At 34.8% G+C, this 23,621-nt stretch overlaps 1 protein-coding gene across 4 annotated transcripts in view; it reads left to right on the plus strand.

Moving 5' to 3' along the window:
* UGGT2 (UDP-glucose glycoprotein glucosyltransferase 2) overlaps positions 1 to 23,621 on the plus strand; it is a 102,788-nt gene that overhangs the window by 19,685 nt on the left and 59,482 nt on the right. For all 4 annotated transcript variants that reach the window (XM_075138310.1, XM_075138320.1, XM_075138329.1 and 1 more), the window contains 8 exons: positions 974 to 1,055; positions 3,641 to 3,741; positions 6,922 to 7,021; positions 11,731 to 11,791; positions 17,214 to 17,305; positions 18,883 to 19,033; positions 20,045 to 20,164; positions 22,755 to 22,840. In XM_075138310.1, coding sequence (XP_074994411.1) covers positions 974 to 1,055; positions 3,641 to 3,741; positions 6,922 to 7,021; positions 11,731 to 11,791; positions 17,214 to 17,305; positions 18,883 to 19,033; positions 20,045 to 20,164; positions 22,755 to 22,840 — 793 coding nt within the window. The remainder of the gene's footprint in view (positions 1 to 973; positions 1,056 to 3,640; positions 3,742 to 6,921; positions 7,022 to 11,730; positions 11,792 to 17,213; positions 17,306 to 18,882; positions 19,034 to 20,044; positions 20,165 to 22,754; positions 22,841 to 23,621) is intronic.

Genomic DNA, 23,621 nt, shown 5'->3' on the forward strand with positions numbered 1-23,621 from the left:
TTTCTTTTTACAGAGGAAGTCTCAGGCATTAGGAACTAAGACATCAAAATGTATGCAAGCATTTGTAAACAGCTGTGCTTAGGATATAGTTCATTACCTAACCTCTAATTGTTGTTTTCTGTGGCTTTTCAAAACGTAACCCGTTCTTCTTCCTTTCAATAAGTATTGAATAAGTAAGAATCAATAAGATTGTTTAACCTTTGTTCTTCAATTACTTTGTTGGCATCTCTAATATGTTAATTACTACAGTAACTACACATAAGTGTTTCAGGGGTGAGGGTTTTTTTTCTGAATTTATGTGGAAGTATTTTCACAATCTGTAGCAAAGATGTGCTGTATCATAGAATTTGGTACCAGTGTATGTTACTACGTTTTGAAATGAGACATTTACCACAGAAAGTGGTAGCTGTAGCATTCTGACACAGAGAAATTACTTTGCATGGACATTTACAAGATATAAAGAAAGTTAGTTAACTCTCTTCGGTAAGACTAAGGTTGAATAGCCTTTGAGTCATGTCAAAAGTGGTTTAATTTTTTTAAGGGAAAGAAACTGATCTCTGACTTACATCAAATGCTAGCTGGAGATTCAAGCACTTTAAAGTCATCATGCTTTTCAAGCGTAAATTTGATAGTATTTGGCTGATAAGAGGTATACCTTACCACTTCATCAAACTGAGAAATGGCTATTTTGGGAAGTGAACTATTTAACCATATCAATTTCATTTATATAAAAAATGTAACCATTGGATGAATTATATTTAAAAATTAATTTGAATGTTGCTAAGTCCTGTAAAGTGATTCATTCTGATGCCAAAGTATGAATATAAAATGCAAATATAAATATAATTGAAATTACATCCAGGAATGACAACTTTCTGATTGTATGTTTTTGTTAACCGTTTTATAATTCATAAGAACATAATACATCAGTAACTTTCTTGGTTTATATTGTCTACATGTGCTATGTGTTCAGGAGCAAATGAAACAAAAGAAGAGGAAGATGATGATGAGGAGGAGGAAAGTGACATCCAAGGATTTCTCTTTGGCAAATTAAAGTGAGTTGGTATAAATTATAATTAAGCTTCTACATTTGTTTCTGGAACCTGAACCAAAAATAAAAAAAATTTTATAGAAGAAGTGAGATTTATGTTGGAAATTACTTTATTTGCCACTGGTGAAAATTCTGATTAATTTTTTTGTCTATGTCTTATGAATGTAACGATGCAACAGTTGTTTATTCTGTTCATTTCAATTTATTGCTTTTAGTTTTCTAATTCTCTTAGAATGTATACAGTAAACTGTTTTTAATGTAAAAAAATTCCCTCTGGGCATCAGTCACAAAAGCTTAGAACACCATGTTTTCATGTTTGTATCTGCAGTAAATTGTTGCTGCTACTTCTGTTTTCAGATAATTAGAATCAAAATGTTGGTTTTCAAAATGCAAGTAGTAGCACAACAAATCCAAACCCATGTGTTGTAGCTACATAAGGTGTTTTTAAGATGGATAGTCATTCATTTCTTAGAGTTAAGGAGTGATTTTTCTTGGAAGATATGCTTATTACAGATGTCTTCTTATTTTGGAGTTTGTGAATTTGTGTTCTGTTCTAGCAGGAACTCTTTTATCTCCAAGTTACTATCTGTTAGATGAAATTGGATGTTACCCTATCGAGGGCTCCTTCCAGTCCTCCACTGATGGATTCATTTCATGGTTGCAGTCATCAAAACTGCTTCCCTTTTCCTGTAACAGATCCATGCAGTGAATCATAAATCCTGGTTTTTTTCTTCATCAAGAAACTCAAGAGTGTGGGTCTTCTCTAGTGTCATTCTCTCTCTTATTATTTAAAGCAAAAAGTAAACTTGTTTGTAGATATTCTCACCAAGCTGTAAGTCTTCTCAGAGTTCAGAGCTGCTAATGGTGTCTAAATTCTTGAGAGCCCATTCCCTTTCTGCCTTTTTTAAAGTAAACACATTGAGATGGAAGTGCACCCAGATCTGCAGGCTTCCTTGTTGTTTCACCTATGTATTAGAGGCCTTCCACAGCAGGTAATATCAAATGCTTAGGTTGTATCTTTATCTGAGCTTTTTTTCTTCTTGGATTGTGCTAGGTTTAGCTATACTTAGGTTCTTGATGTTGCATTGTGACTCATTTGTGAAGCTGTCAGATAATTACTCAGACTTTTTGACACTGTTTCTAGACTCATATTTTTTTCTTCCTTTTCATACTGGAGGTGAAAGAAATGTTTCAGTAATCTGTAAATTGTCCGTCAGTTATAGCCATGTCAAAGGTTATACTTTTCTCAGCTGTGAAATAGTTATGAATGTAAGCAGAAGACATAAAATCTTAGAAATATAACTATTTGATTGTGCAAATTACCATAATTCAATCCCACATCATGATACATATCCAGAGAATGGTAGCTTTTTTCAGTTGCCTTTATGTGTGTTTGATTTTGTGCCTACGTTGACCATAGCGTAAGTGAACAAGAGAAATGAGGGACCAAGCATCAATAATAGATCTTGGTTGTGGCTTGTGGCTAGGTCTTATTTGTCAGTTGTCTTTCATTCACAGAAGAATTGAAGGTCTGAACAGAAAAAAAAATGTATATCATCAAGGTAAATTTGCAAAGAAGGCAGTAAAAACATTAATTAAAAATGCTCTAAACTAGTTAAGAGTTTGCTGCTTCATAGAGGGATTTCTAAGAGTACAAACTATGTTTGCCATTTCTAGGTATGCTACAAGTAAGAAAAAAAGAATGTTCTGTCTTTGCTTCCCTTTTCAGCTGCATATGCTTTCTTTGAGGAACCTGGACTATATTTTAATTCCAGAACATCAGTCTTCATCAGTGATATTTTTCTTTTTCTGTAAAAAAACAATGGTTAATATCATCCAACAGCTAAAAAATGAAGAGGGAGGGATTCCTTGTGAAATTTCTTAATATCTAAAATAAAATATGAAATATTACAGAACTTAAAGTCTTAATGCTTTAGATGTCTGTTTTTTAGCTACTTTTTGCTTCTTGTTCAATACTTGTAGTAGCAAGAATCTTTAGAAATCTAATGGAGATTCTTTGACGTTCGAAGGTGTCTTGTAGTAGGCTGAAGTCTTTCCCTCAAAACTTCCTTTTCAAAAAAAATAGCCAAGCATTTGGGCACCATGCTCTTCTTCAGGTCTGACTCAGTAGCTTGGTTTTGTCAGTGATGTTAATTTATAAAAGATATTCTCAACATTATCTTGCCTGTATCTTTTGTAGGTAATACAACAAACTGTGTACAGTTACAGTTAATCTGCAGTACAGTTAGTATACAGTTAGGTATACATTATGCTATAGTAAACTAACTATACAGTTCCCTGTATTGTGTGAATTTAATCTTTGAGTTCATTTATTCCATCAAAAATTATGTGACAGGGTTTGAGACAGATCACTACAAAGCAATTGAACTCCTCCTTGTAATTAACTGGTTTTTAGTCCTCAGAAATCACCTCTTTTCACCCCAAATCCTCATTTTTGTTTTATGAATGAATTAAAATTTTAATTCTTGCTTGTTACGCTAAAGATACTGTGTTAGCTGTGAGCAATACTGTGGATAAAAGCAGACATTGATGGAAATGCCTTTTTTTTAAAAAAATGTTTTATTGTAGACAGATGCATCCTGATCTGAAAAATAATCTGAGAGAGTTTAAAAAACATCTAATTGAAACTACTAACAACATGGAACCGCTGAAGGTTTGGGAGCTACAGGGTACGTATTGCATTTTTCTGAATTAACACAGTACTCTGTTTAATTTTCCTTTGTTATGTTGATGTATCAACATTATGATAAAAGCTTCTTTTAAAAAGAGACATATGGTTTCATAAAAAGGCAGTATTATATCAAGTATTTAAAAAGAATGTGTTGGTAACTTGTCCTAGTATTATATGCTAGAAATTGAAGGAGCATTGAAGTAATTTTATAAGATGGAGAATCATAACTTGCTTTACTGATTTTAAAGACAGAAGTTATATTGCCCTGTTTTCTGCCTGATGTGTTATCTCAGATGTTAAATTTAGTTTCAGATATTTTTTTGAGAGATCAGGCAAAAAATATCATTTTGATGTGACTATTGAGTCGGGACAAAATATAGGTTAAGACAGTTTTAATTCATAAATTCTAACTTTTATCAGTGTACTGGAGTTCACATTGATACATTCTTTAATATAACATCAAATGGAAGAACATGCTTGTAAAAGCTTTCCTGTGGAAAAGGAGAACCAATGTGGAAGTTGATTTCTAAACAGCTTCTGTGCTGATGACCTGCAGGACATTCTGTAGCTTGAATGGAATTATAAATCATTCTAAAATAGGTCTCTAAAATGTCACTTAAGTTTAGGCAGCTAAATTTTACCTGTTAATTCTTCAGTTTTAGAGGACAACCTGATGAAAACTGATTTGCCTTTATATACTAGTGCAATGGAGGAGACTGAGCAATCATCTGAACTTCAGTTTCTTTTTGGGACCCTGACTGTTACAGAGCTTGCTAGCAGTGTCCAGTCTGAAACTAGCTATTTGAGATAGTTGTAGTTCACTTGCAGTCTTTTATCAATGAACTCCCTGTCAGCTGCAGGATCTATTTTGGTCTAAAATAAAAAAAAATTGAAAAACATTGCACTTCAGTTCTCCTGAGAAATCTACTGTGCAAATAAAAAGAAAATTTTCTTTTTGTCTATTTAAATTTTTTTTACATGATTGAATACCACTCTGTTGATGTTCAAGCAGAAGCAGCTGTGAAACTTTGATCCCTTTAGTGTCTACCTTCAAAAGCCAGTACAAGGTCTCTATTTAGGGGTGATCTTTTCTGCAGTGTCATGGCTATATAAATACAAAATTAAATTGGTGCTGCTCCCCAAGCATCTAGTTCATACAGTGTTGAAAGTAGTTAAGCGTTGGGGTGCTATTTGTTCAGTGCCAGGAGGACTGGTACTGGCTTGTGATAGGTACATTTGGAGCCTGTTCAGACAGGTGGTCTTCAGCCCCCTCTTTGTATGGTACAGTTTTTTAATACTCTTACTCCTGACATGACTGGGTGCTTTCTCTAGTTCATTCTTAATTACTAATTATAATGGGTGAGTTAATGGCTCAGGTACTCTCTGATTTCCTTTAATTAACTTCCAAGTAAAAATTTAACTAAATTTAACCAAAACTCCTTCAGCTATAGGGCATACTTCTATTTATAAATGACCCTAAACACCATTCAAGAATTGTCTTTCAAGAGCCTTTATGTTTTAGGTAAGTAATTAGGTTTACTATTCATAGTGAAAAATGATGCACAAAGTACCAATGTGGTATTCCCTTTAATAACTCATTCTTTTATCTGTGTGAACAGCCTCTTGATCTCTAGTGCTTCATTAGCTTTCAAAGCATACTTGGAGATCTGCTTTAAGCTCAGGATCATCTTTTTCCCAAGGTGCCCCACACTGCTATCTCAGCTGTGTTAGGGTGCCGCAAGAGGAGGTCTGTAAGTGACAGTCCCTGACCAGAGATAACCAAGAAGGTTAAAAGACATGTCAGTTTGCCTCAGTGGGATTTCAATATTCGTACTCTAGCTGTTCAGCATAAAATGGAAATGATTAACAATTTATGAAGGATTTTAAGTGTATGTCCTAAGTGCACAGCAGGTAAAGCATCACTATCTGTAGTAACAGCAGCAATTGGATATTGCTTCACCTGATCGCAGCTTATGTGGCTGTTGGAAGGGATCTGAAACGTTCTTTTTGAAAACAGTGATCTCTTTATACTTTTTGTTAGAAGTATTAAGAAATACCGAGTTAACATTCCGTCTCTCAGACTCACCTTTTTTTCCAGCCAAGGTGTACCTTACCAGGCTAAACTAGGAATGTGTGCTATTCATTTTTCTTCAGCCTTTTTTTTTTTTAAATTCCTAATTGCTTCAGAAAGATGGTGCAAAGTTCTACTAGGCAGCAGCCTCTATGACTTTCTGCCCAGCACTTTTTACTATATGTGGTATCAGCTTTCCTCAAACTGAATAACCTGAGGCCTTCAGTTTCTGCTCCAATGTCTTAAATGGCAGATTATGAGGAAAAAGCATCATTGCCCTGAGGTAGTTAGGCAGACTGTATCCAAAGTACATGGAAGCACCTAGTATATTATTGCCTATTGGTACCAAAATTGGATTTTCCCCAGTCTCAGGTGCCAAGATTTGTCACACCCAAGTTAGGCACCAGAGAAGGCTAACTGAATTCCATCATTGTTTTTCCAGTGGATAGGCAAATGAATTATAAACTGTCATGATACATGAAAATTTACTTCATTCTGAGAAAAAGCATAGAGAGAAACATGAGATCCCTTTAAAAATTGTGCTAGACACTTAGGAGAACTGAAATTTGACACTAGATTGACCTTTCTTTCATGAGTCTCCATTTTCACTTCCTGTGAAATTGCTGCTACTCTTGAAAACTGTACACCTCACATGCTCAATACAGCCTTCTATATTTAATATATCTGTTCTCTGAAAATCTTGTGAAGTCCTGGAGCTGGAAAGATTTTATTCTTTACTGCAGTTATGGGTGTCTGTGGGTTGGTGTGTATCTAGGTTTGAGCGTGATACCCTTGTGATACTGGCATAATACCGTGTGATGAATTGTCTGGTTTTTTCACTGTGTTTTTGTAAACTTAGAAATTACATGTACACTGTGTATGCTCAAGACGGCCGAGGAGGATTCTGTAGGGAAGCCTAAATTTGGTATTTCCAACTCTTAAGTGCCCATCTTTTCGACCTCAATAATGTTACTTCATAATCTTTTACAATGCATAACTGAAACATAAAACATGTTAATAGTGAGAGTGTGTATATGGAATAGTTTTCTGATTGTAGGCAGTACTGATTGAGAGTGATATTTCCAGTGATACTTTTTTTTTCCCCAGATCTTAGTTTTCAAGCAGCTGCTCAAATTATGTCTACCCCTGTTTATGATGCCTTAAAGGTGATGAAAGACATAGCTCAGAACTTCCCAATAAGAGCCAGGTATGATACTTAAACTTGTTTTTCAAATACTGTTTTTATGTTTGCATTTGAATTTAATGTCAGTAATACAGATTTGTATCCAAATCCTGCAGTCATATATTCATGTTTTACAGCTTGCTAGATGGATTTCAGACAATTTCATTGAGTAGAAAATAACTCCTGGGAGAGCTCATGATCGGTCTCTTAAATGTTTCCTGTCTGATGCAGGAGATGCCATGACGACACCCTAATCCTTCAGGCACTTCTGGTTGAATGCCTAGTCCTCCCAGCTTTTACTGGAATGATATTTTCCAGTAGGATATTTTCACAGTAGGAAGAGGCAAAGTTCTATTAATAAATTTTGTAGGGGATCCACCCACATTAGTTCTAAGGACAACATTTCTGGCAAGATCAGGCCCCGGCAACTGTATGTTAGTGTTCTTACCGGGGAAGATCTGTCTCCCATAACAGGTTACTTAATAAAAGATCAAGATAAATATTAAATAAATGAATAACGTTTTCCTCTGTACTAATATTAAAAATGGCTCTTCCTGTAAGCCAATTGTATTGTGATTGAGAAATTCTTCATGTAATCCTATCAGCAGTATTTGCTTGAATTACTGAATTAAATACAATGCTAAATAGGATTCTTAACTCAGTGTGCTTTCACATTTCACAACTCTTGTTTAATTATCACAGTGTTTCGTTGTCATCTCTGATTTTTCTGTTAGAGAAAATCTACACTGTAATGGAAAAACTACCTTTGTAACGTCTTGATACAAAGGAAGAAAAATAACTTTTAAAATGCCTGAAACATAATTATTATGAAATAGTAAGATACAAGTTTACACTTAGATTAGCAATCAGAAAATGCAGCTTTCCATTAGAAGATAGTGGAAACATACATAATGTTGAACTTCAAGGCCAGTTCAGTTCTTTAAAGCACAGGAAAAAGTCAGTTTGAAGTATGCTGGGTGACATTTAAATCATTGATATAAAAAGTCCTTAAATTGTTACATCCCAGTCTGACTCCTGCCATGTATTTGTGGCATTAGAGCACAATTTACCTACTCTTCAAACATTTTATTTTTATGGGCAAAAGTGTAAGAAGACTTTAAAATTATTAAAAAGGGAATTGCAGTTCCTGTCTTGTATGATTTATTCTAATATGCTAATCTAGCATGTTATTTTTAACATGAGAGGTTACAAATATTTAAATAATTTAAAGTTAGTAGGTCTGCATTGACAACAAACTTAAATCAAAGGGGCATTGTGTAAAAACAGTGCACAAAATATATTTCCTTAATAATCTTATCATGCTTACCCCGCTGAGTGAAAAATACTAATTTGGGAAAAAAAACCCTAGAATAAACAGGAAATTAAAAGATATTGCTTAATCACTTTAGGCAGATAACTGATCATTATAATAGTAGTATTTTAAAATTTTTTAAATTTCACACAGTTTAGATAGGAAAAAAAGCATTTTTTAATTATGCAAATTTTACTTTGAAAAGTCTGTATAAAAATTTTAGAACTACAGTTATGAACATAAAAATTAAATATTATATGTTCCTTAAAAATGGAGGGGTTCCTTAGACCATAAAAAATGAATATACCATTCCTCTGGAAGTTTCTTTTACTTTCTAGTTTTTTGTGTCTCAGTATTTCCAGTTGAAAAGGTTAGACTGAGGCAGATTTTACAAAATGTCATCAGACGTAGACAGTGTAATAATTGATATATGTCATGGCAACATTTTGATAATTCATTTTATAGGGTAATTTTTCATCTTTGTTTTGTTGTATGAGTGTCATAATTACCTATTCTTTAAGAATGCAATAATAAGAATTATAATACTCTGTTTCTTGCTATTCCTCTATCATTCATGAATGTTAACATTATGAACATGTGAAAAGTTTCCTTTTTTCCCCCAATATGCAGTACTACATAGCTACATGTTCCTTCAGGTAAGAATAAAGATGCATAAAATCATATGATAGAAAATATTACAACCTTAAGGTCATAATAGAACATTCCTACATCATGTAGAATGATAAATAGTATCCATTTACTTTCAGACTGTAAAGTGTTTTTCTTTAGTGAGTCCTTAGCACTTAATATTTAGAAAAACATGCATAAAACTTTGTGAAGCTCTGAACAAATTAAACAAATGACTGAACTGAACATGAACAGGTGTCTTTCACAGATACTTTTACACTTGTTACCTCAGATTCCTAGGATGTTCTTCTCAAGGATTGACCATCACACTTTCTCCTTAAAATCTTGCTAGAATTGTGCATTGTCAACTGCTGTGCATAGACAAGGAGCTAGTTAACGATTCTTTAATGTATTGCTTTCTTATTATTACCAAAAAAGCTATCAGTAAAGCTTACCTTTTGCTGATAAGTATTTTACTTCCTTGCTAACGTTGGGCCAGCTTTGTCTTTTCTTTTCTGTCTTTTTATTATTTTCACATTCATTTTTTATGTTTCTGCCTTACTACTCAAAGCTATTTGGAAATATTTAGATTGTTCTTTTTATCTGTGCAGTTTTTATCACCTGTGTATGCAGAATGAAGCATTGATTCTGAGAGTTGCAAGCCCTACTACTGTTTATGTTGAGTTTAACAAGATAAAAATCAGAGCTTTTTTTTCCCTAAAGTATTTTTTACTTCAGGACTCTCTAAAACTATTGCTATGAAGTCAGAATAATAGTTGTGGTAATACTTCCACACATTAAATTTCTATCTTGCTATGGAGTCGTTCTGTTAAGTAGCTGTTTTGCTCGTTGGCTAAGTAAATTCTCAGTAATAATTCCCATCAATTACAGATGTTCTTTTAATGAGAAAAGTTCTGTAGTGTTCCTGAGTTGTGTCTATTGCTGGTAGAAGGTCCCTTAAAGCAGTGTCCTACATAGTCAGCTTTTGAGACTTCTGACTTGATAGTGTTTTTAACTAATCCTTCTCCTCTGTTTTTCCAAATTTAAATTTGGCTTCAGATATTCTTTTCTTTGTACTTACAGTTTCTTTTAATTTTTTTTTTAAATCTTAATCAGCCATGTTTCTTTTTCAACAGAAATGTTTATAGTTTCTTGCTTTCTGTTCTACAATTTTTATTTCAACAGAGTGAAATAGTGAACACAGAAAGTAGTACAGTATAAGATATATTTACTCACTATTGAATACACTTACGACATTCTTTATGTGCATAAAGAGTACCTAGTAGTATGATTATAAAAGCTTTATGAGAAAGAGTTTAGATTAGTTGAACAATAATAAGCAAGTTATTAAGCTCATCCTCCAATGATTATTGATAATAATATATTTGAACCATGTTGACTGTTTTTTAGTGCTGTCTTTGACATCACAGTTTGAGTTACACCTTTCTCATTTTGAGCCATGGAAAGCCCACCAAGTATGGGTTGGTATAAATAACAGCTCTTCTTGATCCTCTACTGCCTTTTCATGACGTGGTCCAGAAGAGATTCACAGTGACGAAAATAATCTGTCAGAATATTTAGAGGGGGTAAATGGAAAAAGGATATTTAGCTGTGATGAATTGTGTAATATTTATAAACAAAGCTTGGAAATCAGATTGTTTGAACTTAACAAGTAGTCTCTTTGATTGCCTGGAAAGCTTGAATATCTGTTTAAAGTAAATTGACTTTATGCCTTATTTCTGACATATTGTGAAAAATCTGGAGTTTACTAGCAAGATCTATTCTAAATCAGTTTCTTTTTTGGGGGAGGTGAGGATTTATATTATTAAATAACTGCTTTATTATCCATAAGTATTGAATTTGGCTTAGTAGGATCATTCTCAGTTTGTTTAGTTAACTTTCAGGTTTAAGATTACTCCAATTTTTCTTAAAGCCCCGTACAGATTTGCTAAAACATGTACAATCATGTTTTGAAAAAAATATTTATGTAGGCAACTAGAGCATTTATTCTGGCATTTATTGGGAGAATCAGATTTAGGTTAATATGGTTTAGGGTTTCTTAAAACATGGAGAGATTAATTTGCCTCTGGGAGTATTTTATGACAGCCTAGTAATTATAAACCTCACATACAATACATTTTGACAAAGGAAGTTAAAATAGTCTTCCACAATGTTCTTGAAAGCTAAAAAAGACAAATCAGTGGATTATCTTCTAAAGGTAGAATGACTAAGGAAACTAAAATTTTGGCTGTCTGTGACTACTTAACATTTTCAAGGGTCTCAATCTGTAAATCTTTTTTCTAATCTCAGCTAATTTTAAAGTGGTCATTCCTTGCATATTTTCCTTGCCTTTGGCCAAAACATCAAGTTGTATCCTTGGCCTGTGCTGTAATGTTGAGTAGCGTGGAGTTAGTAACATCAAATTAAAATATACAAATATGGCGTTTATTTAGGTAATAATTAAGGTGATCAAACAACTTACTTTTTTATAATATACATGCTATTTTCCAGAAGAAACGAGGAAAAATTGAGTGTTAAAAAATATGCTGATAATATTACTTCAACAAAACGTAGCATAAATTTGAAACCTGGGTTTACCAGAGTAACACAGAACAAAATATTTGTTTTGAAAATAAAATATTTATGACACTGCATTACTCTTCTTTTTAAGTCTTGATTACAGCATTTTTCAATTACAGTGCATTGGATATGGTATTCAAATACATATTTCACATTATTTAATGCATTTTTAGAAATACAGTGGTTGAGTGATACCAGTATTTTATTTTTACAGATCACTGACCAGAGTGCCTGTAGACAAGAAAATGCGAAATGAAATAGAAGAAAATCAGAAGGTTTGTTTTTGTTTCTTCAAGTGGACATCTGAGTTACTATCATATTACTGCTTGTGGAGATGTATTTTATTAGTGTAGCAACTTTCACATGGTTTCTATCAGAGAAAAAGAGCTAATTGTTCTAAACATCTTTTAGTAAATAAGTAACATTGAAATACTCAATTAAAATTTTTCACTTTCTGCTGTTCTTGGTATTTTTTCCCTCCCCTCTTTTGATTTTACAGAATTAGGCAAGGACAAACAATTTTTATGGAGTGTTGTGTTCAGTCATAAATTGTGTGCTGTGAAAGCAAAATAGGTATCAGTTAATTTTTCTAGAGCTTTGGTGTTGAATCTAGGCCTGCTGCTATTATGGTCAGTACATGCTAGCTTTGAGCTTTCCATGCTCTCAGAATCACACATGCAGCTATTCTGCAAGGTATTTTGAACATCGTCTGTGGTAGATGGTGGTTTTATTTCCATCCGTAATGCACTGCATCTTTTGTGCCTCATATCACATGAGGAGTCATCGTTCCTGTGATTTTGACTAAACTGAGATGTATCCTGAGATGCCACTTTGTGTTTGTGGAGTTTGTGACATCTGTTGTATTTTCTGTCTCTGTTCAGATTTTGGATTTTTTCTTTCAAGTTGAGTGTTAAAATTAAATGTTAGCCACCATGCTTTTAGGAATGGTCATATGAAATGACATCCATAGCACTGTCCTTGATCTTGATCTTCAGAACATGTATTTTCATGTGGTGTTAAGACTGACCAACCACCATAGTGAAAGGGTTTTATTTCTTACTTATGGCACTCCTGTGCTTTTGCAACATTTCCGTGTATCATTTTGCTTTGTATCCATTCAGGCCTTTTCCTCTTGTCTTGCCAAGACTAATATCGCCAGGGGAATGCCTTTCTAGTTTCTTCCACCTTCCAAAACACTGAAAGTGAACAATGTCCCTGTTGCACTGATGCAGCCTTCTCATAAAGACCTTGTGATCTCCATTGTAGCAAAAATTTCACATAAATGTGTTAAAGCTCTCCACCATGCAGAAGTAATGCAAGCCTTTCCAGTCTTGAGTATTTCCTGCCCAAATAGTGACAGGCTCAAGTGTTACATCCATGTAAACGGTTATGCAAACAATTGTATAGGACTTTTTTTGTCCATAGGTGATTGCATGTGGGACTGGTGTATTGAGAATATATTTCACGTATCCCTGCAGTTCACCTTCTTGAGCCCTTCAGCTTTCTTGTGTGCAGGGTGCATGTTTAATTCTTGGGTTTTCACAGAGATCTTAGAGTGGGCTCAACATTATGCAGGCCTCTTGTTTCTTGCACTAGTAGAAGTCCCATAGTTTTTGCTCAAGGGAGCAAATCAGTATCTGCACCCTGCTTCATTGCTTTCTGTATACAGCTGAGATATGCATTTTCCTATATCTCTTTGTTGTTAGGGTTATAGTCAGGGTAAAGCAAAACAAAGCCCTGATGATCATAGTTTCTCCAGAGCACGAATGTTGGTATCAGGACTTTGCTTGTTTCTTGATGAAGTCTTTATAATGTCTTTCTCAAATTGCAGCTTTGTTAACACAAAAATAAAAAACAACTGCGTAATCAAAAACTACTTCCCTACTCCAAAATGCAAAAAAAGTAGAGGTATATCGGGAATTAAAATAGCTATTATTACTAAATATAAGTATTAGGAAAAGTAACTAAGATTTGGTTTGAAATGAAGATGTCTGCATTTAGGCACATCTATATGGTATCTAAACTTCTGTTATGACAATGAAGATGTAGTCCATGGACATCAAAAACAATTTAGCTCACTCAATGGTTGTTTTGTGGGGCATGATTGAGTTGCCTAAACCTAAATTTCTGATGTCATTTGAGATGCTGCAGGCTATCCAAGGTAGCCACACAGGTCTGACAAATGTGTCCACTGGGACATCCATTCCTTTCTGCCTGACCTGTACTTTCCAGTCCAGGATGCCTTATCCTGAAACAAATGACATTGGATATCTATGCGGTTGGTCAGCTGAATCACTCCTGTGATTCCATGACTGTATTAAGTACATTAACTATAAGAGGATCTTAGGCACCTATCACACTAAGTTTAAATTTCATACTACATCCTACTTGTAGTCTAAAGGCTACAATAGTCTAAAGGCTACAGGCCTCTAGACAGCTAAAAGCTAAAATCTGTTGAATAAAAGTAGGGAAACTTCCTGAACACTGCTGCTAGAGCACAATAAATTGGCATGTGCATTCTTGAACTGCAGTACATCCATCTAGCAGCAGGAGAGATATGATCTCATGCTGTGTGTAACTGGATGATTCCCTCTCAAGATAATGAAAGTTGAATAGGAAATGCAACGGGAGGAAATAAAGGTATTAAAAGTTGAAAGGCATGTGATGAATTAGGTGTAATGAATTGATACATAACTAAGAAATAGACAAAGAATTGCTATAGATAAAAGAAAAAATAAAATCTCATTAAACACAACTCACAACTTCCATTGCAAAAATTTGCTGACAGTTTAGCAAGAAATTACTATATGAGTATTATCAGTGTTAAATTCTAGTCTTGGATGCCTAAATACTCCTTCCATCAAAGTTGTTATGGGAAATGGATGCTCTTCTGAACAATGAAATGCCTAGCATCAAAATTATATAACGAGTCTCAGCTCTGATGCAGCTCGGTTCTTTTCCTACTGCAGTACTGAAGGATTGGAAAAACCTTTAGACTCCCATTTCAATACCCAGTGACTGATAATTTTTTCATTGTTCTTGCATTCGTTTTAGTTAGTATTGGGTTTTTTATGATCTACATCAGCCAGTTGCAGTCTATCTCAGTATCTGTGTTTACATGAGTATCTGGGCTTACAGGAATGATGAGTAAGCTTTCAGTAGTGGTAAGAGATCTCTTATCCTAAATGCTGATTTCAGTGCTTCAAGGAGAGGGCCTGTTCTAGCTGATCTCACAAGATCTGCGCAAGAGCCCTGAAGGATGCTGGTAAGATTTCTTGAGACTGTAATCCTCTCTATATTTATTGTTCGCTCCTTGAGTCCAGTGGCACTAAGGGGGATTTTTCTGCAGTCACAGTACTTTGTGGCACAACGCTGGTATTAAAACTGTAATCCAAGTTGGATTTGCTAACTACAGAAAAATTCCAGTTATACCTGGGACTTTGGGTGCTTCTCTGCCTGGTGCAGAGAAGTCTCAGCACTGTGTGCCTAACTGTTTAATTTTGTCCCATCTGCTTGTTTTGGTTGTGTCTCAGGATCAAACTCTGTGTAGGTAAAATGATCAGAAATTTCACCTGCTGCAAGGACACTTGTCAGGCATCTATGAATTTTGGCTGCTTAGAAGGGATGTGTAGAGTGAGACCTTGGGAGGGCGTGTAATTCTGTGTGAAGCTGTGGTAGGAAAAATGTAAGTATCGGACACCAGCTGCTACTTCTAGTTTTTGTTTTAATGGTTGCATGAGGTTTAACAAAGATCAATATGAAGTCCTGCACTTGGGCCAGAGTAATCCAAAGCTGCAGTTAGTTGTAAAGAAGATAGAAGTCCTTCCTCTTCTGTGCCAAGTTTTGGGACGTACAAAAAAACCCCATTTCTGTAATTTATATGAGTATATGATTGGGACTAAAGTGAGTTTTATAAATTAGGAAAGTAAGTAAATTATCTCTTTCTTTTTTTCCTTATCTGACCACAGGAAACTTACTGCCATGCATTTATACTCCTCATTTTTGAAAGCCCACTGACATCCATTTTTTGGGTGCCTGCTAACATTTTCATGAAAAATAATAAGTAACTAAATTTAAAAAAAAAAGTTTTTCTGGTTATTTCTTAGCATTAGTGGGATGCAGCCCCTCTCAAATCCACAATATTCTTCACATTATATCTGAGTTTGAATATATGTATTTAGATACTTTATAACAAGTGTAAGTAATTATATTACTCTTCTGTAAATCTACATACAAAAAAGCAATGAAAGCACTACAGAGTTCAGGTTACACCATTAGAATAAATTAAATTTACAAATTTCAAAAGCTGTTTTTCAAGGTCAAGGACAAGTTTTGGACTTTAATAAAAATTCTTTCTGTGTTAGGTTCAGGCTTATCACAGCTGCATTTTTCCTTCATGGAGAGCCCTGCCTTTCATACACTGGTATTAGGTGCATTACATATTTCCATTCTGCTTTGGGTTTGAAAATGTTTATATATACTACGGAATATGGTACCTTTCAATGAATGATGAGTAATATGCACATTTGTTGGATTACAAGGAGCTTCAAGTAAACTGCTATTTATGTGGGGTTGCACTTGTAATGCCACAAACCAGTTAGCTTTGAGTTTACTTACATTTAACTGTGTGAAAGTAACCACACTACTTTAAAGAAATATCATCGCTTTCAGTGTTTTCCCATTTTTTCTCTCATTTGTTCAGTGACAGGCTTATAAGTGAAGTAATATGCGGAGCCCGAGTTTGCTTGCTCTACGTGTGCTTTTGTTCAAAGTGCGTTTTTTGTTCACACTTATTTTGTTCAGCAAGTGGGAGATAAATGGGGAAAAATATATCTTTCTCAGTTTGCTTTTTTCCTGCACATTTTTCGTACTTTCCATTCCTCTGTTGGGAATTAAGACAGATCTGGAAATCTGACTGCTCCTCATGGGGTGAGTTGGAATAAACTACTGCTGTTGCTCCTGTTACTTATCTTGCTACAGCCACCATAGATTGAACAGTGTGGTGCCTCACAGCGCTCTGAAATAAAATGATAAGGCATACTTTATTCCCTAAATACTTCCTTCCTCTTGTATTCGTTTATTGTGGATTTTTTTTTCTTCTTTGCAAAGCAAGGATATGCTATGCTATCCCTTTCTGAACTATGTTTTTTCCAAGGTCCCTTTGTTAAATTAAATTGTATGTTTCTGGTCTGTCTTTCCTAATTCCCCGTAACAATTGTGACTACACATTTTTTGGAATTGTGAAAGATGTTAAGATGGAGAAAGCTAGTTTCAAGTAGAGGTCTGAAGGACACTCATAAGATTACCCTTTGTTGAATGGATATGTAGGAGTAATTTTTCAAAAACTTAAAAGGCATAGTTCTGTATATGTGTGTATTTTCACTTTCTGTTGGCAGACACTGAGACTGTGTCCTTGTGTTCTACCTCGTACAGGTAGGGACACTGTAGGTTGTTTTGGGGGGGAATTATCAGCTATTTTCATTTGTATTTGTACATTGAAAGTGTATTACATAGCACTCATAAAAGTATGTTGTCAATATTTTTACCAGCAACACTCAGCTAAAAGGAATTATGTGGAAGAGATTTGATGTGTCTGTTTTGCAGAATTACTTAAAGTTTTTTATATATATATATTTATATATGTGTGTTTGTGTTGACATATACCTTAAAAAGTTAGCCGTACTTTTTACTTTTTAGCATTTTCATGAAATACTTGGAATCCAACCTGGAGAAGCACGTTTATTTCTAAATGGCCTTCATATTGACCTGGATTTTCATGATCCTTTTAGGTAAGACGGTACCTTCATTTTGTTTGAAGTAATACTGGAGAAGTTGTGCTCATGGTGATAGATAATCTCATCTGTTGCATTTTGGGGGCCTGGAAATGCTTCAGTAGCGGGAATACTGGTTTACAGTGGCTTTGCTTTGAATATGAACATTGTATAAGTAGTTGAAAACAGCATTTTCTCTTGGAATATGTTTTCTAATTTGCTTACAATTTTACAACACGCCGTGTAAAATCAAGTTGGAAATTGAAGGAATCCAACATGTATGTATAAAAAGGTGGGAAAAGCACTTTATAAAAAGTAAGGTAAGTGCTTTCACATTCTTAAAAATTACAAAAAATTAGCAGGCTTCAAATTTAGATACACAACACCTTGGGTTATTTTTGGCATGCTTGTGAGTCTATGTCTGGCCACCTTTTATAGTAAGTTCTGTTAATACAGAACTAGTATGCTTTTTGACGTAAGAAATCTTTTTCCAGTTTGTGTAATTATAGTATAATTATTTGGGGTGTGACTTGCTTCTTTTATGCAAGCACTCATAAACTGTAAACATTTTCCCTTGCATTCTTCTGTATGTTGTGAACAGCAGGACAGACATAATTACTTCAAAATCGTCTTTGGTGGCCTGTAAACTATCAGTAAATCTACTGATGCTAAGGCTGACGGTTTTTTTCATGCTCCTATGATTTGGCAGAGTCTACAATTTTTAATTTTCTATTTTTTAACTCAAAATGTCTTCTTTTCTCCTCCATGAAGATTCTTAAACTTTCTTGGTTTTAGCACTTACACTTGCAATTTTTACTTAATTTTTTTCTCAGCCAGAGTTTTGAGATGGAGTCACTTGCATCTTTTTTGGTAATGATGCAAAAATTAATAGTGCTTTTTAATGCTAGTGCTAGGTTTAATTTCAATGTATTTTAGAAGAAACCTTTCAGAATAGAGAAAACTCAAAATGAAGCAAGATAGAAATAAAGGCATTTGTAAAATCTTGCCTGCTGTGTTCCGCTGGTGAGTACTTCAGGTTTGTTTCCATTCTCATATTGAATTTTCAGATTGCAACAAATATTCCAGTGTCCTGTTGGGTCTTCTGGGAAAGAGTCTTCTTCTAGAGGTGTAGCTATGTGTTTCGTCCGTGCTGTTTTCAGGGTTCTGCCATGATGCAGACTTAGAGCTTGTCTGTGTCACCATCGCCTGCTGCCTGCTTCTCTACACACTTGCAAAGCTTACTCTTGGGGTACCCCCCGCTTGGGTTTCTGCCTCAGCCAGGACAATGCAGCAAGCAACCTTCCACTCTGCTGTCCTGCCACGCCTTGCTAAAGATGGATGAAATACCTTCATGTAAAATAAATGTGAATGAACAAAAGAGTTGTATAATCTGTTATAATTCTGTTTTGAAATAAGTTAGAGACATACAGTGTTATTAATTGATTTTGTTTTAAACGTTTGACTGCAGGAGAATATAAAAATTATTTTTAATACAAAAAATAATCCTCATACTAATAGTCTTTGCAATATTTTTTCTTTTTATGTCATGACAAGAGTTCTATGTAGACATTATGCATTTTGTCTTCCTGAAAAAGTATCTTAGAGACTCTTAAACTGGAAGGAAAAGTGATGCATGGCCTTCATGAACTTGGAATCAAAGAGGAGATCCTGAGTAAATTTATGAGGTTGCATATACATCCTACAGATGACAGTTATGCACTAGATATTCGTCACTCTTCAATAATAGTAAGTAATTAAACAATTATTTATTTAAATATTACATATTTGATAATGCTATGTATGAGGCAGTCTATCTTTTTTTGTAGTGTAATTGAAATTCTAGGCATAAGACCATATATCAATAAGCAGTTTAAAATGTTTTGGAGGGTGATATCTCTTCAATATATTTTAGGAGTGGTTTTCTCTAGCCTATACCTTATTAAAATTTTAAGATGTAGGATGTTTAAAAGAAAAGAGGAATGTATCTAAGAATAGTTGCACACTCATAGCTATAGAATTTGACTTTGCAGCAATTAATCTAGCTACAAAATATCTCTGTATTATTCAAGACTGCTAAATGTACTTTACAAGTATAAGTGAATTGTGGACATCTGAAATATTTTGTTTATAATTGTCCAATGACTGTTTTTTCCCCTTCTTTAAAATTTATACAGTTTTCATTACAAAGGTTATATGCCAGTGGAAAAGGCAGTAAAATACTATTTTTCTTCACCTGAAAGAACCATATTTCACTATTCTGTTTGCCAGGTATAGACAGGCTTGCACAGAAAACAGTAGAAGAACAAATTGGCTGTATATTAATTAGTTATTTTGATATATCTAAAGTGCTGCTGTGGGTTATAGGTAAATACTGTATTTGTCTTACAAGATGGTTATGCTGTGTTACACACATATCTGTGCGCTATGTTGTTATGACCTTTCTATTGTGAAAGTAGTTTCCACACTTGAAAAAAATGGTTTTATTCACATCCTGATACAGAGTACAAGTAGTCTTTTTTCCTTTTCCGTCCATTATTAGTTTTATTATGTACTGCAAACAAAAACCCCGAACAGTTTGATAGAAAAGAAAAAAAAAATTAGTTTTAGAAGCTATTTTCTGTTACTATTTCAAAAAGAAGATAAAACATTTTACTCTTTCCAGGCTTTCCATGTGTTTTAAAGTATCTTTATTTATACATACATATTTTACTCAATGTTTAATGTGTGGTTTTTAAATGACTGCCTTTTTTGTTTTAGTGGGTTAATAATATAGAACAAGATCACAGCTATAGCACATGGCCTGCAAGCTATCAGGAACTGCTAAAACCTGCATTTTCTGGAGTTATACAGCAGATTAGACGCAATTTATATAATTTGGTAAGTTTGGAGAACTTAATTTTTTTGCATAGTGTATGTATTAATATGTGGACAGACAATTTATTGACAAATACACATGCTGTATTAATTGTTAAGGTAGGTTAGAATTTCATGGTTTCTATGTGGGTCTGCTAATAGTAGTGAAAATCTTTTTGTCTAGTGAGTCATATGTGATTATTAGTCTGATTTCCAGAAGTGGACTTGGGCACAGTTTTGTTGGGAGCTTTTCTGTTCCTTTCCATGCTACATATAGATAATTCACTACTGTCAAGGAATTTTCTTCGTAGTACACAACTGCGAGGAAGTAATGATAACTGTCCTTGTTTTAGAGATGGTGAACTGAGGTACAAAAAGATTTAAGTTATAAAGCATACGAATTACAAATGTCTTGTAGCCTAGTTTTTCCTCTGTACATAGCATTCTGTATCACTTAGTAAGTTAAGGAAACAGCTATTGCTGATTTAAATTGAAATTTAAATTACAAAAGGTAATTGTATGAATCATAGAGTGGTTTGGGTTGGAAGGGACCTTTAAAGGTCATCTAGTCCAACCCTCCTGCAATGAGCAGGGTCATCTTCAACTAGATCAGGTTGCTCAAAGCTCTGTCCAACCTGACCTTGAACACTTCCAATAATGGGTCCCTGTGACACCTGTGGTGTCCCACCACCCTCATTTCTTCATATCCATTGTAAATCTACCCTCTTTTAGTTTAAAGTTGTTACCTCTTGTTCTGTCACAGTGTCACTACTGTGTCACTACTACTGGTAAAAAGCCCCTCTTCATCTTTATTACAAGCCTCCTTTAACTATTGAAAGGGTGCAATGAGGTCTCCCCAGAGCCTTCTCTTCTCCATGCTAAACAACCCCAACTCTCTCAACCTTTCCTCATAGAAAGGTGTTCCAGCCCTCTGATCATTTTTGTGGCCCTCCTCTGGACCTGCTCCAACAGGTCCATGTCTTTCCCATCCTGAGGGCTCCAGAGCTGGACGCAGTACTGCAGGTGGGGTCTCACCAGAGCAGAGTAGAGGGGTAGAATCACCTCCCTCAACCTGCTGGCCACGCTTCTTTTGATGCAGCCCAGGATATGGTTGGCCTTCTGGGCTGCAAGCACACATCGCTGGCTCATGTCCACCTTTTCATCCACCAGTACCCCCAAGTTCTTCTCGGCAGGGCTGCTCTCAATCGCTTCATCCCCCAGCCTGTATTGATACCGGGGGTTGCCCCGACCCAGGTGCAGGACCCTGCACTTGGCCTTGTTGAACCTCATGAGGTTCACATGGGCCCACTTCTCGAGCTTGTCCAGGTCATTCTGGATGGCATCCCGTCCCTCATACGTGTCAACCCTACCACTCAGCTTGGTGTCATCTGCAAACTTGCTGAGGGTGCACTCGATCCCACTGGCAGTGATGAAGATATTAAACAATACTGGTCCCAATACGGATCCCTAAGGGACACAACTCGTCACTGATCTCCATCCAGACATTGAGCCATTGACCACTACCCTCTGGATGCGTCCATCCAGCCAATTCCTTATCTACCGAATAGTCCACCCATCAAATCCATACCTCTCCAATTTAGAGAGAAGGATGTAGTGGGGGACCATGTCAAAGGCCTTACAGAAGTCCAGATAGACGACATCGGTAGCCCTTCCCTTGTCCGCTGATGTAGTCGCTCCAAGTGACGTGAAGTTCAGTGTGTAAAAAGACAACCAAAATACAAGCAATATGTAATAAAAAATGTATGTTCATAATGAAGCATAAGGTGTGTAATATGAAGTAGATTGCATTATGTATTCGAAGATAAATATTGGCATAGATGTATATAACAGCTATACTATAGAAATCTACAACATATGATTTAACTATAATCTGAGGGAGAGGGAGTGTTCAAAATTTTTAAAATTATTCTGCTGCATTTCAGCTACTCTAGCGAAATTATGATAAATTCTAAGGGGAGTTGCAGTGCAAAGCGGAATAAATAAGGTACCAATGTCATAATTAAATCTGCATAAGGATAATCTACCTATGCAGATTCCCGTTTTAGATTCTGTGCATGCCTAAAAGATCTGATTTTACACTTCAAGCTACAATAAGTGAAAGAGTGAATACAAAGATATGTGAGACAGGAAGGAAGAATTCTTTCCCAATGCTCCATTTTTTAATTAAAGTTTTAAGTCAATATATTCTGTTTATTTATTTTGGTTTGGTTTTCACAACAGAAGAGAGTTAGTTGAAAGAAGTAATAGAAAAATTAGCATTAGATCCTTTTTAATTAAATGTCAAGTTCATTAATAAAAACAAAGTACTGGCACAGAGTCTTTCAAAGGAAAGTAGTGATATCACTTGGTTTGAAGTTCAATAAACGGTTAAATCCTGTTTTCAGTATTTGGTCCAAATCCATTAATTCTGAAGTTATTTTCATTTATACTCTTTAATGTTTTCTTACAATGAATGCTCTAGGAAATTGAAAACAGTTGGGGCGCACAGCTCCTTTGGAAATTTCTGTTCTTATCTTAGATTTTATGTCTGAAAAAAAATAAAAACAGACATCAAGAATAAATGTTGGCTGTATAATATGTTTTCGCTTCTTAGGTATTTTTTGTTGATCCTGTCCAAGAAGGTGCAGGTGATTATATGAGACTGGCAGAATTATTCTATCATCAAAATGTACCACTTCGGTAAGGAAAACTGAAAATCTTGAAGAAAAGTCTTAAAAGAAGGTTGCTTTCCTTTTTTCTTCTTCATCTTCCTTTCTGCTAGGCAAAGATGTGTATTCAAATGAAGTCCAAGGCAACAACATTCTGATAAGACACATTGATTACCCACTTGTGTTAAGCTTACTCAGGTATTAAGTATTCTTAAGCAAATAGGTTGCAAGGGATAACATACCTGAATGTGTGGAAAATGAACTGCAAAAGTCTGATAAAAAATTATCTTGTCAAATAGTCCCACTGGATGCCCATGTGAAGCTGCATCCTAAGCAAAATATTCTGTGAGTAAAACATGATTTTAGGGCAGTCTTGAATTTAGTTCTTTCGATTGAGGTTGCTTTACCTAATTTTGTTTTTATATAAATACTTAAAGACTGAAGCAAGATTATCCTCACCAAGTTTTGAATTTCTAAAAATTAGTTGTCTGAGTCTGAATTAGTCATCATTTGAGAGAAACAGATACTTCTGAGGAAGAACCTGGTTGATCTGAGATGCCTACTTTGAGAAGAAATTAATTGCTCTCAGAAGCGTCTGTTTATTTTCACAGCTTATAAAAGAAGAGGAGGGTATCCAAACTAGATCCAAGGTTCAGCAAAATGAATTCCATGTTAAATATTTAAAATCTTCTTGTGAAATGGCTTAATAAATTACAGGCTTTTCATTTTCCTTTAAAATTTTACTAATTCTGTTAATTGTTTTGTTTTTCTTTGGTTTTTATCATTCCATGACAAAAAAGTAATGGAGGACA

The sequence above is a fragment of the Calonectris borealis genome, chromosome 1 (assembly GCF_964195595.1).
Source record: "Calonectris borealis chromosome 1, bCalBor7.hap1.2, whole genome shotgun sequence".
Taxonomy (NCBI): domain Eukaryota; kingdom Metazoa; phylum Chordata; class Aves; order Procellariiformes; family Procellariidae; genus Calonectris; species Calonectris borealis.